Raw genomic sequence first — 19,131 nt, 5'->3', positions numbered from 1 at the left:
TGTTTATTCACACTTGGAATTGTTTAGGTCCCCATGGAGGACAGCACAGACAATTTCAGTTTCAAGGTATAAAGTATGAGGGGCTTTGCTTTATACATAGGGACCTGTCTTTTAATACTGCATTCAGCATGAGCCAACCTCTTCTCATTATATTATTTTCCAGGGAAATACTTAGATACTAAATCAGAATGCAAATCTTCATGCCAATCTAGATCGTCAGCTAAGGATACAACTAAATAAAACTAAGATAAAGGGGTCCAGACAAATAAAACTCGAGTACAAAACTATAGACCCGAAGATGTACACGTGATACCATGTAAAGAAAATGACAAAGAACCATTGTGCTAACCACATTCATTGCAGAAAAGACAAAAACCACAGGAGCCATAAATGAAGAACCACCATGGAGAAAGCCGTTTAACTCTCTGTCTCTCTCTGTCAAACATCCAAGACAGACACTCAGATCTCATGTCTGCAATCTTCCATCATCAAATTGTGTTTCAATTACAAGCACAAATCAACAAAAAGCAAAAAAATTTGAGATGAAAAAGAAGACGCTCTTGAACAAGGGAAAACATTTATAACATCACATACGCTATAGCTGAAACATTACTGTAAGATTCAACCATTTCTACATCAAAACTAATACAAGATAGAATAATCTGACATGTCCCTTCAAACCAGGTGAAGGGAAACAAAACCAAACAAAATGACAATAGTAAATAAGATAGAGACTGGGGATTTTGAAGACAAAGGCATAGGCGGTGAAGCCGAGTAGTTGTTGTAAGGCACATAAGTGTAAGGTGAGGGAGGAGAGGGCTGAGGATATTGGCAGCACCCAGCAGATGTTGGTGGGCAATTGCCTGTAGCAGCAGGCGGTGGAGGAGCTCCAGCTGATGGGTACCCTGGTGGTGGTGGTGGAGATTGAGGATGGCATGGATATGGGCAAATAGAACAGTTCTGACAATCACTTGGTGTAGAGACTCCATCACCATAAACTCCATCTTTCCGTGCACAGTAGGTTCTAGAGACCAACAACCAAAGCACTAGCAGAAACATCAGCTTTGCAGAAGACATCTTGCTTCTGACTACCTGAAACACCAACTAGGAAACAGAGATGGAGAACTACATGGAGATGGGTGTAGCAGCATCCCCACTACTTTATACTGATTTTTTCAGCATTTTTCTTCTGAATTCAAGCTTCACTGCCACGCGGCACTGAAGTGTGACACATACCAAGGCATGTGGCAATTCAAGAAGAGAGAAGAGGGTTGACTTATCTGCATGGATCCCACACAGAGACAAAACAAGAAGCTGGTTGTGTATTTCAGTGGGAGAAGGTGGCAACAAAAGGTTCTACATCAGCATTCATCCTAACCAGGCACCATGTTCTGCCTACACATTGTTAAGTCAGCAGATTGTGTAAGCATTTGGTTCAGAACTCCCCTATGGATCGTGAGAATTGAGAAATAGGACATCGATAAACAGAAAATATGCATTCTTTATTGACCCTTCTTTTATTTGTATCAAGTAAAACATACATATAGGTAACACATTACGTGTTTGGTTTTACTAAAAAGGCTGCCACTGAGACAGATTTATCAAGCATACAAGGCTAGCAGGTATGCAATCTTATTTGGTCACACTGCAACAGATTTATTGAGTATACAACGGTAGCAAGTATACTTTTTAGGCCTGATTACCAGAAGACAGTGATTGCTCCAAATCCTCACTGTTGAAGTACAAGGTGCTAGTTTCACCCGAGTTTGAAGTGGAAGAAAGTGGAGAAAACCCAGTGTATTTCATATCATTCTTTGCTAAGCATATGTTGGCAATGCTATCAAAGAGAAGAATTTTCTTGACAAAAGGTTGAGCTGAATATTCATCAATTGGCATCCACTGAAGAGGAAAAAACAAAAACACAGAAAAAAAACAATCATGTTATGATTGAGTCAGATTCTTGAAAATCTCAGGATGGTAACATGTTCTTGCCATTCCAGACAGGGCATGAAAGCAGGGCTCTGTACCAAATGCCAATGAAAAGTAGGAATTCATTCTTTTCATGATTTTAATTGGGCTCTCATCTAACTAGGAAGACTATTTTCCCCCAGAAAGAAAATGAAAATAGGAAATTAGGAATCATTTATGGGGAATTTAAAGCCAGTCAGAGCCATCAATGTATAAATTACAGCTAGAGCTCTCAGGCCAAAACCTTATCCAAAATGAAAGATGCCGCCCTGCAAACATGGTCTAAGGGAAGTACTGGACATGAGTCAATTGGTCTTGGTTTGATTTTCCAGTACAAGATCCCCAAGTGAATTCATCAAACACTGGGGCCTGATGCCAGGTCCTGTCATTCCTATGACTCGAACTGAGATCTGTGTTGTTTTACATAAAATACATGTCTACCAGTTGTTTGGGTTCGCCGATAGATAAAACAATCTTCATAATCTGTTCTTGTCAACAAGCAATTACCTGGGCTGCCTCAATTTCTTTATCTTGCTTCTGAATCTCTGAGGAGAGTGGTTGCAACATACAAACGAAAAACAAATCCGACTTGGTAAAGAATGCCTTATGGCTTTGCCTGTATTTAAACAAATGAGCATTTGAGAAAATTTTAGGATGCAGGAATGTGAGAGGAAGAGCCAAATAATATTTAGAACTAGGACAATAATCACTCTGCAAACTTTTATAACATCAATTTCATGAAACAAACTTCTACAGATTCCTAGTAGACAAGTTGAGATGAAGCAAACGTCTTACATGAATGATAAAACTTCCACAAATTCAGTCTTAATCTGAAGAAAAATAAACCAATGATTTACATCTAAAAGAATGATTAAAAACATGACAGAATGTACAGTTCTTACTTATGTGAGTGTGCCATCCGCAGATTTATCACTTACCCCAGTCTCTTCCTCAACTTCTCTAATTGCAGCTGTACAGATATCCTCACCCTAATGATTGAAGAAGATAACCTATGAATCTTTCAATTCAAGAAATTTGTTGAAAACCAAACTTCTGAGGTACATACCTCATTGACAACCCCAGTAGGGAGCTTCCACACACCTGTACCCTTGAATATGCCACTATTTTCCTGAACGACGAGAACCTACCAAATGATATAAATTTCAAATTAGAATTCAGAACTACTAACCCACCATAACAAGGTCACTCAAATTAAGAACATAATCAGAAATGTCAAGACATGAATTTCATTTGTTATCAGATGTAAAAAAGCAGGAAAAACTTCCTTAAGAACCAGCCCATCCCTCTTATGTAAAGAATGGCCAAAAGCCAGAAATGATTAGTGAAAACTGAAGAAGGAATACCTCTCTTTTACTATTAACAACAAAGGCACCAATGCCCACTCGATGTGAGGCGTTTGCAGGAAGAGTATGAGCAGTCTTGGGAATCCAATGTACAAGCATCAAGTAGTCTGGTTGAGCATGATGGTACCAAAAGCCTTCCTGCAAAATTTAGCAGAATAGAATTTCAAAAATGAATCAAACTACATTATAAAAAGATACTACCATCAGATAGAGATGAAATAACTAGCATAAATATCATACTACATTTATACTAATCAGTTCATCAGGAACCGCCATATGTTACAAACATGCATATACCTTAACTGCAGCTTCAATAAGATTTGCATGTTCAATAGGCAGTTTAATCCACACACCCTTTGTCCCCTGAAAAAATATATATGTTGCAGATTAGTACATGCTCAGAGGTATAAGCTGTCTCCAAATACCAAAACCTCTGTACATCTATTCAATACCTTCTTTTTACATCCTCTACTCTAAGAATTGTCATGTATAAGGAAAACCCGTCTCTGTAACGTTATCCTATTGAATACTAGGACAGTGGAATTCTTTGGTTTTGGATATATACAATTAGTAACTTCCACAAAAGGACTACAATATATGTTAATTAAGCCATACAGATAAATCCATTTCAATGGAAAGACGAATTGAGTAAGCACCTTTTGCCTCCATTGCAATATTGAAGCTCTAAGAAAATTGCCAAAGACATTAGAATCCATAGGATTCTTTATTTCTACGTGAACTCCTCCATAGTCATCATCAATAGTAGTGAGTAACTCAATTTGTTGGACACTATTTTCAGGCACCATTTGCTCATCAACCAACATTGAACTAGTTGAACGCAGCCTGATTCTGGTTAAGTATTGAATCACAGCTCTAGCCTTGAAACATGAAATGAACACAGAGTTTATCCTTTGTGTTATAGAAAAATGATAATAGGATAACTGTGTTAAAAAAAAAAATCTTACATGAATTTCAACCCAAAAAAAACACCCTTCCACTCTTGGGAATTGTCCAAAATGCCTACAAATTCTATCAACTTCCTCCTAATTCTCTCTGCCACCAAACAAGACTTTATCAAGAAGAGACCGAGTAATATCTTTCCACCTAGTTTTTAGCTTGATAAAGTACCATGAAAACCAAACAGCATCCATACAGACAAATGGAGGGACATAAATGTCAAGGCCCAAATGTGCCCAAAAGCCTATATTAATCCAATGGTGCTAAAGCCCTACCACCTAGCATCATAGCAGCGTAGTCAATTAAATAAATTAAAAACCCTAACAATCTTGTAATGACCCTCTCCCAACATGTGTGGATATTGTCCGTGGACCCAATGGGCTCTAATGTTTTTAAAATGTGTTTACATGATTAGAGGAACTCATATATTTAGTGTCAAGAACTTTTTCCTCTATATGATGTGGGATATCACACATCCCACCTCACATCCAACCTTTTTTGTGTTTACACATTCATTTAATACACCATCTCACTAATATTCATCTTTGAGTTTACCAATTGGTTTAATATAATAAATAAATGCAATGAAGCCCAAACTTATGATATTCAGTTACCAATTGACCCAAAAGCTTATTTATTAAATAATGAACCAACAATGTATGCAAAAATGTGGTACTGATACAACTCAAGTAAAATTGACCAAAGCAGTTCAATTTCAATAATTATAAAGTTCAGTTCTATTTAAGAATTATAAAAACTGATCTAATTTATTCAATTTACACTTTCTTATCTTCTAATTATGAAATCTAAACCAAACCCACATTCTAGTCTTACATTGTTGTGTATGCGAAAGTTCTAGTACCACTTGTTGGGCAAACAAAGCTTTGATACCATTTGTTGGGTCCACGGAAGCTCCATGGATGCAAATATATTAATGCAGGAGCACAAAAAATAAAGCTAACCACACACAAAGCTATACAAGGTTTTAACATGGTTCAACCAACCACACCTACCTCCATAGATGAGAGACAACATTTTAATTAGGTCCTAAAACATCTCACGTTTTTCTACTCTTTGTATTTCCACCTTAAACCACGAGTCCTTTTGCTACATAGGTGTCTCCCATTTCCTCACATGTACACCTTGAACTGCGAGCCTTCTTGCTCCAACTGTGTCTCTAGTTCTTTCTTACATCTCTATCCACCACATATAATCTTCACAAGCTCCTATCTCTCTCATAACCTTTTTTTTTGTCCTAATAATTTAGAATATGTATAGAGATATTCCTAGTCCCAAACGTAAATTTCCTGTGATTTGTTATTGTCAAATTAAGCATATTTGGTACTTCTAAGCAAATGGATCTTAAATAACATTTAACAATCCGTTGGAATGAAGGCCAAAATTAACTTGCATTCCAACCATCATTTAAAAAGCTCACTTCCATTTTGATTCAAGCATAAACAGGATATATAGGTTTATTAAAGTCGAATCAAAACTTTTTACACCCAGGTACTCGAAGAAAATAAAGAGAGTATTAGGGAAAATGAAGGATGAGAGAATAACTTTGGAGCAGGAGAGACTAGTGTTAGTCTTATGAGCTGGTGGGTGTGAAATGGTGGAAGAAGATATACAGCTTTTAATTGCAGAGAAGTAAGGGTAGAGGCTTCTGCTTCCAAAACGGTGCTTGTGATTCCCAGCCAATCTTTTGATTCACGCTCTTACCATCATCCCTCATATCCTTATATACATACTTGCCTACTTGCCTTCGCATGTGGTCCTGGGAATCAAATCTTCATATCCCGACTGTTCGCTTCCCTAGAAACTGCGAGGGAAAGGAAGAGGAACATGAATCTTAGCCGTCGAGGATCGAGGAAGACCAATTATGTGTATATATATATAATAGAATTCACCAAACTTCATGCAAACATGAAGAATTTTCTCGGGAAAGAACGTTGAGAAGACATTGCCGCGAAGCTGAAGAACACGAAAACTCCAGAAAAAATCATTGTTTGAATGATGGAAACTACTGAAGAAAAAGGCCAACAGGAACATGAAAGAATTTCCGTTTTATTTTTTCATTGATTTACTCCTTCAAAGAAATTTTCAAAATTTTTTAAACTTTCTTAAATAAATTAAAAGTAGTTTGTGATAGGTTTAATTTTTTTTTTTTTTTAAAGTGTGGATGAATATAAAATCAAACGGATTAAAGTACAAGATATAAGTGTGGAAAATTGTTTGAATTTTTTTTTATGTGAAAAAAAAAGGGAAAATATTGAATTCACGTCAATGAGGTAAGAGAATAATTTTTCTGTTTTCCTTTTTCCTTTTTGTCTTCAAAATTTTTAAGAATCAAATATTAATTTTTTGTTTGTGAAGTGATCAAGAAAAAAAAATCTAAAATATTATTCTAAAAAACTATTTTTGGAACATTTTTTTTAAAACAGCTATCATAATTTTTTATATTTATAAAATCATTTTTTAAAATAATATTCAAAAAACAAATAAAAATAATTAAAAATATTATTTGAAAACACTTTATTTTTTATTTTTCAAAGCAGAGAATGCTTTATGCTTTTTGGTTATTAAGCATATTTTTCCACCTTTTTTTATAACATAAAATTATTTTTGATAAACATGTCCTAAATTTTTTTATTTTATTTTTTCCAATTAATACATAATTTGAGGGAGTCTGATTATGTGAAAAAAAAAAAAAAAAAAAGGAAGTTCCAGTTGGGTGGGTCTTTAGTGAGATCTTGAAAAGAAATCAAACAAATTTCAGTCTTGTTCAATTTCATGGCTTTTAGATTTGAACAGTGGATCCTGAGAATTGACAAATAGAACATCAAGAAACAGAAAATATGTATTCTTTATCCACCCTTCTTTTATTAATATCAAGCAAAACATACATATATAAGTAACTTGGTTCTACTAAAAAACCTCACACTACAGCAAATTTATTGAGCATACTAGGCTAGCAAGTATGCTATCTTATTTGGTCACTCTACAACAGGTCTATTGAGCATACAAGGCAAGCAAGTATGCTTTCTAGGCCTGATTACCAGAAGACAGGGGCTGCTTTAGATCCTGATTGTTGAAGTACAAGATGTTGTGTTTACCAGAGCTTGAAGTGGCAGAAAATGGAGACAACCCAGTGTACTTCACATCTATCTTCGCTAAGCATATGTTGGCAACGCTATCGAATTGTGGATTTTTCTTCACAAAAGGTTGAGCTGCATATTCCTCAACTGGCATCCACTGAACAGGAAAAAAAAAACACAGAATCATGTTATGATTTTCAGTCAGATTCTTGAAAATCTGTCAGGATGGTAAGATGGGTGTAAGCCATTCTTCTTGCCCTGCCAAACAGGGCATGAAAGTAGGAGGCTGAGACAGGACTTATATAGTTATATCCTCTGCTACCAAATGCATGTGAAAACCAGGAATTCATTCTTTTCATGAGTTTACTTTGGTTCCTATCTGACTAGGAAGACTATTTGCCCCAGAAAGTAAATGAAAACAGGAAATTAGGAATTGTTTGCTGGGAATTTAGAGCCGGTCATAGGCCAAAACCTTATCCAAATGATTGATTAAGATACCACCCTCTGCACTATCTTTAGCTGCAAAGAATACTTGCAATTTACCTAAAGCAAAATAATCTTCATTATCTATTCTTGTCAACTAGCAATTACCTGGGCTGCCTCAATTTCTTCATATTGCTTCTGAATCTCAGAGGATAGTGGTTGCAGCATGCAAACAAAAAACAAATCCGACTTGGTAAAGAATGACCTATGGCTTTGCCTGTATTTAAACAAATGAGCATTCAAGAAAATTTCAGGATGCAGGAATGTGTACACTCAGCTGCTACAAATTTATATAACATGAATTTCCTGTAAGAAACTTCTACTGATTCCTAGTAGACTAGTTGATATGAAGGAAACCTCTTACCTGAATGCTAAAATTTCCACAAATTCTGTCTTAATCTGAAGAAAAATAAACCAATGATTTACATCTAAAAAGATGAATAAAAAACTGAAAGAATGTACAATTCTTACTTATGTGAGTGTGCAATCTGCAGATTTATCACTTACCCCAGTCTCTTCCTCGACTTCTCTAATAGCAGCTGTACAGATATCCTCACCCTAATGATAGAAAAATTCAATTCACAGTGAGGAAGATAACATAATAATCTTTCAATTCAAGCAATTTGTTGAACACCAAACGTCTGAGTTACATACCTCATTGACAACCCCAGTAGGAAACTTCCACACACCTGTATCCTTGAATCCGCCACTATTTTCCTGAACAACGAGAACCTACCAAATGATACAAATTTCAAATCAGAAATCAGAACCACTAAGCCATCATAACAAGATCACTCAAATTAATAACATAATCAGAAATGTCACCACATGAATTTCATTTGGCATCAGATGTATAAAAGCAGGAAAAACGTCTTTACGAACCAGCCTGTCCTCTTATGTAAAGATTGACAAAAGCCAGAAATGATTAGCGAAAACTGAAGAAGGAATACCTCTCTTTTACTATTGATGACAAAGGCACCAATGCCCACTCGATGTGAAGCGTTTGCAGGCAGAGTATGAGCAGTTTTGGGAATCCAATATACAAGCATCAAGTAGTCTGGTTCAGCATGATGGTACCGAAAGCCTTCCTGCAAAACATAGCAGAAAAGAATTATGAAAATGAATCAAATTGCATTATAAAAAGATGCTACTATCATGATAGAGATGGAATAACTAGCATAAATGTCATAATTCATTTATAATTATCAATTCATCAGGAACCGCCATATGTTACAAACATGTGTTTACCTTAACTGCAGCTTCAATAAGATTTGCATGTTCAATAGGCAGTTTAATCCACACACCCTTCTTCCCCTGAAAATATATATTTTATAGATTAGTATATGCTCAGATGTATAAGCTATCTCCAAATATAAAAACCTGTCTGCACATCTATTCAATTCCTTCTTTTTATATCCTCTACTCTAAGAATTGTTATGTATAAGGAAAACCTGTTTCTGCAATGTTATCCTATTGAAGACTAGGGCGATGGTGTGGAATACCTTGGTTTTGGATATATACAATTAGTAACTTTCACAAAGATGCTACAATATATGTTAATTAAACCATGTTGATGAACCCATTTCAATGGGAAGACAAATTGAGTACAAGTAGGCACCTTTTGCCTCCATTGTGATATTGAAGCTCTAAGCAAATCACCAAAGACATTAGAATCCATAGGATTCTTTATTTCTACACGAACTCCTCCATAGGCATCATCGGTAGAAGTGAGTAACTGAATTTGCTGGACACTATTTTCATCAACCAACACTGAACTAGTTGAACCCACCATGATTCTGGTTAAGGATGGAATCACAGCTCTAGGCTTGACACCTGAAATGAACACACAGTTTATCCTTTGTGTTACAGAAAAATGACAATAGGATAACTATGCAAAAAATTAAAAAAAAATAAAAATTCTAACATGAATTTCAACCCAAAAAAAAAAAGAAAAAAATAAAAACAAAAAGGAAACACCCTTCCCCTCTTGGGAATAGTCCAAAATGCCTACAAATTCTATCAACTTCCTCCTAGTTCTCTGTCACCAAACAAGACTTTATCAAGAAGAGACCAAGTAATATCTTCCCACCCAGTTTCTTGCTTGATAAAGTAGCATGAAAACCAAACAGCATCCATATTAAACCAATGGTGCTAAAACCCTAACACCTAGCATCACAACTGCCTTGTCAAATAAATGAATTAAAAACCCCTAACAATCCTACAATGACCCCTGACCAACCCGTGTAGCTATTGTCTGCTCTAGATCCAATGGACCCTCATGTTTTTAAAATTTATCTACATGATTAGAAGACCTCATATATATCTATACAATGTCAGGAACTTTTTCCTCCATCGGATGTGAGATATGACACATCCCACCTCACATCCAATCTTTTTTTGAGTTTACACATTCATTTGATACATCATCTCACAAACATCCTTCTTTGGTTTTGCCAATTGGTTTAACGTAATAAATAAATACAATAAAACCCAAACTTATGACATTTAGTTATCAATTGACCCAAAAGCTCATTATTAAATAATGAAACAACAATGCATATAAAAAAGAGGTACCAATACAACTCAACTAATATTGACTATATCAGTTCAATTTTCAATAATTATAAAGCTCGGTTCTATTTGAGAACTATAAAAATCAACCTAATTGATTCGGCTTTCACTTCCTTCATCTCCTAATGAATAAAAATTGAATCGAACTAACATTCTAGTCTAATATTGTTGTGTATGCAAAAGCCCTCTAATACCACTTGTTAGGTCAATAAAAGCTCTGATACCATTTGTTGGGTTAATGAAAGCACCACGGATGCAAACGTATGAATGAAAAAACATACAAAATAAAGCTAATTACAAACAAAGATAACAAGGTTTTAATGTGATTTGTTTGCCTACCTCTACATATGAAACATAACTTTCTACTATACAATAGAGAATATTATGGACAGAAATAGATATAATTATTGAGTTTGAAATATCTCACATTTCTAACACCTAGCATCACAACTGCCTTGTCAAATAAATGAATTAAAAACCCCTAACAATCCTACAATGAACCCCAACCAACCCATGTAGTTATTGTCCGCTCTAGATCCAATGGACCCTCATGTTTTTAAAATTTATCTACATGATTAGAATACCTCATATATATCTATATAATGTCAAGAACTTTTTCCTCCATCCGATGTGAGATATGACACATCCCACCTCACATCCAATCTTTTTTTGAGTTTACACATTCATTTGATACACCATCTCGCAAACATCCTTCTTTGGTTTTACCAATTGGTTTAACGTAATAAATAAATACAATGAAACCCAAACTTATGACATTTAGTTATCAATTGACCCAAAACCTCATTTATTAAATAATGAAACAACAATGCATATAAAAAAGTGGTACCAATACAACTCAACTAATATTGACTATATCAGTTCAATTTTCAATAATTATAAAGCTCAGTTCTATTTGAGAACTATAAAAATCAACCTAATTGATTCGGTTTTCACTTCCTTCATCTCCTAATGAATAAAAATTGAATCAAACTAACATTCTAGTCTAATATTATTATGTATGCAAAAGCCCTCTAATACCACTTGTTGGGTCAATAAAAGCTTTGATACCATTTGTTGGGTTAATAGAAGCGTCACATATGCAAATATATTAATGAAAAAACATACAAAATAAAGCTAATTACGTACAAAGGTTAACAAGGTTTTAACCTGATTCGTTTGCCTACCTCTACATATGAAACATAACATTCTACTATACAATAGAGAATATTATGGACAGAAACAGATATAATTATTGAGTCTGAAACATCTCACATTTCTACACTATTTATATCTCCACCCTGAACCACAAGTCCTTTACTCCATTAAGTGTCTCCCACTCTTTCTTCCATCTACACCCTAAAATTATGAACCTTATTGCTCCATTGGGTGTCGCTCACTCTTCCTCACATCTGTATCAATCACCTATAGTCTTCACCTATAGAGATATTTCTATTCATTTTCATGATTTAATCTAATCCCACACCTGTGAATTTAGAAAATATTTTATTAAATACTCCTTTTACACCCAGGTACTTATATAGAGTTTATAGGGTTTGGTCAAGTTCGAATCAAATCTTTTTACACCCAGGCACTCACAGAAAATAAAGATAGCATGAGGGAAAATGAAGGATGAGGAAATACCTTTGGAGGGGGAGAGAGTGGTATTTGTCTTATGAGCTGATGGGTGTGAAATAGTAGAAGAAGGTATACAGCTTTTAGTTGCAGAGAGGTAAGCGTAGAGGCTTCTGCTTGCAAAACGGTGCATGTGCTTTCCAACCAACCAATCTTATGATTCATGCCCTTAACATCATCCTCATATCGTTATACATACTTGCCTTAGCGTGTAGTCCAGGGTTTCAAAACCTTCAGATCCGGGCTTCCCTAAAACTAAGAGGAAAAGGAAGAGGAAATTGAATCTTACCCGTCGGGGAACAAACCAATTATTTATATATATGGGAGGACGAGTATTTGCAACTTTCATGGACTTCATCCAACTTCATACCTCTAAGTTGAAGAATTTTCCTGCGAAAAAACGTGGAGAAGACCTTGCCAAGCAGCCCAAGGCGGCGAAAACTACAGGAAAAAAATCGTTGTTTAAAGGATGGAAGCTCCTTTCCCTTTTTATTTTTTTTATTTATTTATTACCCCAATAGAGATATTTTCAAATTTTTTGTATTTAAAAAAAATTAAAAACAGTTTTTTTTTCTCTTTTTTTTTTTAATTAGAGATTTTTTTTTTCAAAAATTTTAAAAATCAAATATAAAGTTTTTATTATTATTATTATTATTATTTTTATTTTCCAAAACAACACAGGACGGTTGACGGCGTGAAGGAGGGAAGTTGAAGTTGGGTGGGTCAGAGTCTTTAGTGCGATATTGGAAAGAGTACCTTGAAAATCAAGACTTTGACTTGTTCAATTTCCTAGTTTTTTACTTTTTAGGTTTGAACAACCTTAGCGTTTTTCCATGAATTTAATCAAAATGTTTTGATGTTGACTGTGACTTTTACCCGACATGGCGACCCATCCTTTGCCGGAAGAATTGTGTTTTGGGCCCAACTGGGCCCAAAAATTAACAAATGGTCCATATATCTATCAAAATTAACAGGAAGGCTATGAGATATTAACTGACCAATATGCCCTTCATTAGTTCCAAGTCAGTTGGATGTTGCCATGTCATTCTGACCGAAAAATCTCAAATAATAGCAAAAAGGGTCACCAGTCTCCTGCCCTTTTCTCTCCCTCCGTAAACACCATGGTCTCCTGCCCCTTTCTCTCCCTCCGTAAACACCATGGTCAACTATGAATGTCCCCCAATTGTGCAGCCGAGGATTGTGAGCAACTCAGAAAAGCCTTCGCATGTATGTGATCATCATCATTCCCAAATCGAAATGAAGGTGGGTGTGATTAAATTTTCTGAGATTTTGATTTCATGTTGGTTCCTTTGATGATGTGGTGGATGTTTGTTTACAAGGTTTCAGGAAAGACGTCCGTTTTGATCTGGTGTCGGGGTGTTCTTAAAAAATTTTGAACTTAATAACAACGTGTTTTAGGGTGCAGGGTAGGGTATAAACGAGGCTTTGATCATATCCATCTTGCCTCATATGAATGAAGCACAAGGTAAGTAAATGAAAGAAACTTCCAGTTAAACCGTTGAAAAAGATCTCCATAAAATTGGCATTTCAGCTGTTTGAAAATTCCTCACTTTATAATCTGGTTGTTGGGTTTATATTCTAGAGAATGAATGGGTATGGTGCAGAAGGTGAGCTGTGGGGACTAGTTAGTGCACTTATGATGAATAGGAAACTAAATTGAGTTTCATTTTCGCCCTTTTCACTGAGCCATGACATTGGGAAGTGGTTAACCGGCCCATATGCACTCATTAAGGTGTACCTAGGTCGATTTCCTGCAAGTGTACAAGGAATTTACACTAAGTGTACAAGGCCAATGTACTAAATGTACAAGGGTGTACAAGGGCGTGTATCTTAAGGGTTTTCAAGTGATTTTGAAGAACTTAGTCATTTACTTTTTCCAATCGTCGGGGACATTCCTCACACATATTGGTTGAATGGTGCCTCATTGCATGCATTTTATTTGATGGCTACCATGTTAATTCATGCTATTAGCTCCCCTACTAATGATGCATATGAAGCGAAACAAGGCTTAACTTTTTCATCATTTTCCTTTATCCATGAGAGTGGAAGCATTGTTTTCCCACCCATATGCACTTGGTTGGTCGTCCCTATTATGGATTTCTCCAACTGTACAAGGCATTTACATTAAGTGTACAAGGCATTTACACTAAGTGTACAAGGGTGTACAAGGCCACCTAACTTGAAGAATTTCAAACGATTTTCGCAAAATTCTTTGCTCATTTCTTTTTTCAAAGGGGGACATGCCTCGTACTCCCTCCTCATTTCCCTTCGCACACATTCATTGGAATGTCCCCCACACGTATGATGAATGGGAACCTAAATTGGGTTTCATTTTCCCCCTTTTCACTGACCCATGACATCGGCGAGTGGCTATCCCGCCCCTTTACACTCATAGAGCTATAGCTATGTCGGATTTCTCCAACTGTACAAGGCATTTACACTAAGTGTACAAGGCATTTACACTAAGTGTACAAGGGTGTACAAGGCCACCTAACTTGAAGAATTTCAAACGATTTTCGCAAAATTCTTTGCTCATTTCTTTTTTCAAAGGGGACATGCCTCGTACTCCCTCCTCATTTCCCTTCGCACACATTCATTGGAATGTCCCCCACACGTATGATGAATGGGAACCTAAATTGGGTTTCATTTTCCCCCTTTTCACTGACCCATGACATCGGCGAGTGGCTATCCCGCCCCTTTACACTCATAGAGCTATAGCTATGTCGGATTTCTCCAACTGTACAAGGCATTTACACTAAGTGTACAAGGCATTTACACTAAGTGTACAAGGGTGTACAAGGCCACCTAACTTGAAGGATTTCAAACGATTTTCGCAAAATTCTTTGCTCATTTCTTTTTTCAAAGGGGGACATGCCTCGTACTCCCTCCTCATTTCCCTTCGCACACATTCATTGGAATGTCCCCCACATGTATGATGAATGGGAACCTATATTGGGTTTCATTTTCCCCATTTTCACTGACCCATGACATCGGCGAGTGGCTATCCCGCCCCTTTACACTCATAGAGCTATAGCTATGTCGGATTTCTCCAACTGTACAAGGCATTTACACTAAGTGTACAAGGCATTTACACTAAGTGTACAAGGGTGTACAAGGCCACCTAACTTGAAGGATTTCAAACGATTTTCGCAAATTCTTTGCTCATTTCTTTTTTCAAAGGGGGACATGCCTCGTACTCCCTCCTCATTTCCCTTCGCACACATTCATTGGAATGTCCCCCACATGTATGATGAATGGGAACCTATATTGGGTTTCATTTTCCCCATTTTCACTGACCCATGACATCGGCGAGTGGCTATCCCGCCCCTTTACACTCATAGAGCTATAGCTATGTCGGATTTCTCCAACTGTACAAGGCATTTACACTAAGTGTACAAGGCATTTACACTAAGTGTACAAGGGTGTACAAGGCCACCTAACTTGAAGGATTTCAAACGATTTTCGCAAAATTCTTTGCTCATTTCTTTTTTCAAAGGGGGACATGCCTCGTACTCCCTCCTCATTTCCCTTCGCACACATTCATTGGAATGTCCCCCACATGTATGATGAATGGGAACCTATATTGGGTTTCATTTTCCCCATTTTCACTGACCCATGACATCGGCGAGTGGCTATCCCGCCCCTTTACACTCATAGAGCTATAGCTATGTCGGATTTCTCCAACTGTACAAGGCATTTACACTAAGTGTACAAGGCATTTACACTAAGTGTACAAGGCATTTACACTAAGTGTACAAGGCATTTACACTAAGTGTACAAGGGTGTACAAGGCCACCTAACTTGAAGGATTTCAAACGATTTTCGCAAAATTCTTTGCTCATTTCTTTTTTCAAAGGGGGACATGCCTCGTACTCCCTCCTCATTTCCCTTCGCACACATTCATTGGAATGTCCCCCACACGTATGATGAATGGGAACCTAAATTGGGTTTCATTTTCCCTCTTTTCACTGACCCATGACATCGGCGAGTGGCTATCCCGCCCCTTTACACTCATAGAGCTATAGCTATGTCGGATTTCTCCAACTGTACAAGGCATTTACACTAAGTGTACAAGGGTGTACAAGGCCACCTAACTTGAAGGATTTCAAACGATTTTCGCAAAATTCTTTGCTCATTTCTTTTTTCAAAGGGGGACATGCCTCGTACTCCCTCCTCATTTCCCTTCGCACACATTCATTGGAATGTCCCCCACACGTATGATGAATGGGAACCTAAATTGGGTTTCATTTTCCCCCTTTTCACTGACCCATGACATCGGCGAGTGGCTATCCCGCCCCTTTACACTCATAGAGCTATAGCTATGTCGGATTTCTCCAACTGTACAAGGCATTTACACTAAGTGTACAAGGCATTTACACTAAGTGTACAAGGGTGTACAAGGCCACCTAACTTGAAGGATTTCAAACGATTTTCACAAAATTCTTTGCTCATTTCTTTTTTCAAAGGGGGACATGCCTCGTACTCCCTCCTCATTTCCCTTCGCACACATTCATTGGAATGTCCCCCACACGTATGATGAATGGGAACCTAAATTGGGTTTCATTTTCCCCCTTTTCACTGACCCATGACATCGGCGAGTGGCTATCCGCCCCTTTACACTCATAGAGCTATAGCTATGTCGGATTTCTCCAACTGTACAAGGCATTTACACTAAGTGTACAAGACATTTACACTAAGTGTACAAGGGTGTACAAGGCCACCTAACTTGAAGGATTTTAAACGATTTTCACAAAATTCTTTGCTCATTTCTTTTTTCAATATTCTTTCAAACCTCCCTTCTTCCTATATTCATCCTCCTTACTTTGGATGTCACATAATGTTGCCTACGATGACAAACTAATTTCGAGTGACATAGTCTCTTCTAATTGCCTTGATTTATGTAAGTGTTGTATGTGTGTGCATGAAAAAGGGGAAGACAACATCCAGTTCTGACATGATGTCATATTAATTTATTATGAGTCATTAATTCCTACTGTTTCAAGGCACCTTGGAGGATGCGAGACTGACTTTACGCTCTTTGTTTTGTTTGCTCTCAGATTGAATTTTTGGTTGCACGACCGAGAACTTTGATGAATTGATGGTTGCTTCAGCTGAGGAAAGCGAATGTGGAGACTACAAGGAACAAAACTGAATTAACATGTTATGATCATACTTGTGTTAGGAGTTTTGAATTAAATATAAACAACAACAAAATATCAATTGATGTACATAATTCATAATGTTTTTCGATTTATTACCATTACTTAAGTCTTGACATAATGGACATGTTGATCTATTAGTTACTGTATTTATATTCTTGAAATGTTATCCGAATGCATTATATAACCATACTATAACTGGATATAATTGGAAGGACCCCTTCCATTTACGGTTCATAATTGAAGTAACTCGTAGCCTTTCTGTGAGGGCAGTGATAACTTTCGAATGGTGCCTTGTATTATCCCCTTCACCGGCCCTGTGTCAGCGCCTTTGCACATGGATCCAAGGCAAATCACAGTGAAAACGTAAAAAGCGATGTCATTTCAACGACCAATTACTAGTTCATTATTAACCCCATATAATGCAAAACCACAGTCATACACTGTTGACTCTACAAGATGCAAGCAACTATTCCATAGATAATGAGGTGGCCACGTCGACCGGTACACGATCGGTTCAAGACCGGTATGCGACCGGGAAAGTGTAACCGGTCGACCGGTTAAATCTTTGTACGACCGGTCGAACACGCCCTCGCCTGTAACACTGATCACTCACTTCTCTGGAGAATTTAATATTCATTTTTTCCAATTTATATTTATTGAAATAACATTTTAAATATATAAAAATTTTATTATTACAATATATTAAATTTCGACATTAAATTTAAATTTAATAAATTTTTTATTAGGTTATTTTAATTTAATTTTAAAGTTTAACAACAAAATCGCATTTGATAATTAAAATTTCAATCCAAAATTGATATCGTATTTGACAATTGAGACTTCAGTTAAAAATTTAAGCCACATTTAATGATTGAGGCTTTATTTTAAAATTATAGGCGTATTTGATAATTGAAGCTTCACTTCAAAATTGAAGTTGCATTTGACAATTAAGGTTTCTGTATAAATATGAAGTTCATATTTATCGATTACGGCTTTAATTTAAATTACAAAAAATAATAATAATACCGTGGCTCCTTCGTGACAACAAAAATTTCATTTTGAATATAAATTTGAAAAAGTGGTTAACATTAACTCTTTTTTCTTCAATAACAGGGCTATTTTTCCCCTTAAACTCCCCCAAATGAACACAAACTTGAGAATGAATCCATTATGATAAACTCATCAGAAATGAAGCATGGGGCTGAATTTGCAAAGAAGAAGGATCTTAACCTCGCTGCTGCTTTATAGGTTGCCCTTGGAGGAACTCCAATGAAATGAAAAATTCAGCCTTTCAACATTTTGGCAACAAGCCCAAAAGCTATGGCGGCCCGCTGAATGATGCTATCTATCCAGGAAGAGCTCACCTCTTGACTATGCATCATGTTTGTAGCAATAATGAAGGAGGATACAGATTCATATTAAACACTTGAGGAAGCAGGTTTATCCGTGATCATAAAGATGGCTCTGCTAGAGAGGGCAAATTTGTATATATATAGTTAGCTGAAATATAGAGGAAACATAGACATATATAGACATAACATAGACATATATATATAGTCAAGTGAAATATAGAGTAAACATAGACAACAGAAACAAAGATGGTAATGATTTGCATCTACGTATGCTAATCCTAAATAGATCTCGCTGCTATCACGACTTAGGAGGGGGTGGTGGAAACACCGATAGGAGGTAAGCCATCATGTCCTCATGCTGACTGTCCTGGCGATCAAGCCTCTGGATGATATGCTCAAAGGTAGCCTGCTGCTGATCCATGCGATCCTCATACTCTGAAATCTCTGCTGCATACACTGGAATTGGTCGGTGACGCCTGTTCTGATAATGATCCATGCGATCCTCCATAGAGTAGAATCGCAT

General features: G+C 36.6%; 2 protein-coding genes across 2 annotated transcripts; both read right to left on the bottom strand.

Annotated features, from left to right (window-relative positions):
- Positions 1-2,868: 2,868 nt before the first annotated feature.
- On the bottom strand, positions 2,869-5,308 carry LOC117925985 (nudix hydrolase 2-like). The gene is made up of 6 exons (XM_034845080.1): positions 5,303-5,308; positions 3,989-4,210; positions 3,630-3,695; positions 3,333-3,470; positions 3,035-3,112; positions 2,869-2,957 (listed from the first exon to the last, which is right to left on the bottom strand). The coding sequence occupies exons 1-6, from the start codon at positions 5,306-5,308 to the stop codon at positions 2,871-2,873; spliced, it is 597 nt and encodes a 198-aa protein (XP_034700971.1). The 3' UTR covers positions 2,869-2,870.
- Positions 5,309-7,148: 1,840 nt separating this feature from the next.
- Positions 7,149-12,432, bottom strand: LOC117927013 (nudix hydrolase 2-like). The gene is made up of 9 exons (XM_034846375.1): positions 12,083-12,432; positions 9,489-9,703; positions 9,119-9,184; positions 8,821-8,958; positions 8,525-8,602; positions 8,378-8,428; positions 8,235-8,269; positions 7,979-8,087; positions 7,149-7,544 (listed from the first exon to the last, which is right to left on the bottom strand). The coding sequence occupies exons 1-9, from the start codon at positions 12,204-12,206 to the stop codon at positions 7,335-7,337; spliced, it is 1,026 nt and encodes a 341-aa protein (XP_034702266.1). The 5' UTR covers positions 12,207-12,432; the 3' UTR covers positions 7,149-7,334.
- Positions 12,433-19,131: the final 6,699 nt, after the last annotated feature.

Source organism: Vitis riparia, chromosome 12 (genome assembly GCF_004353265.1).
Source record: "Vitis riparia cultivar Riparia Gloire de Montpellier isolate 1030 chromosome 12, EGFV_Vit.rip_1.0, whole genome shotgun sequence".
Lineage (NCBI taxonomy): Eukaryota > Viridiplantae > Streptophyta > Magnoliopsida > Vitales > Vitaceae > Vitis > Vitis riparia.
This window is presented reverse-complemented; position numbering and strand designations above follow the sequence as displayed.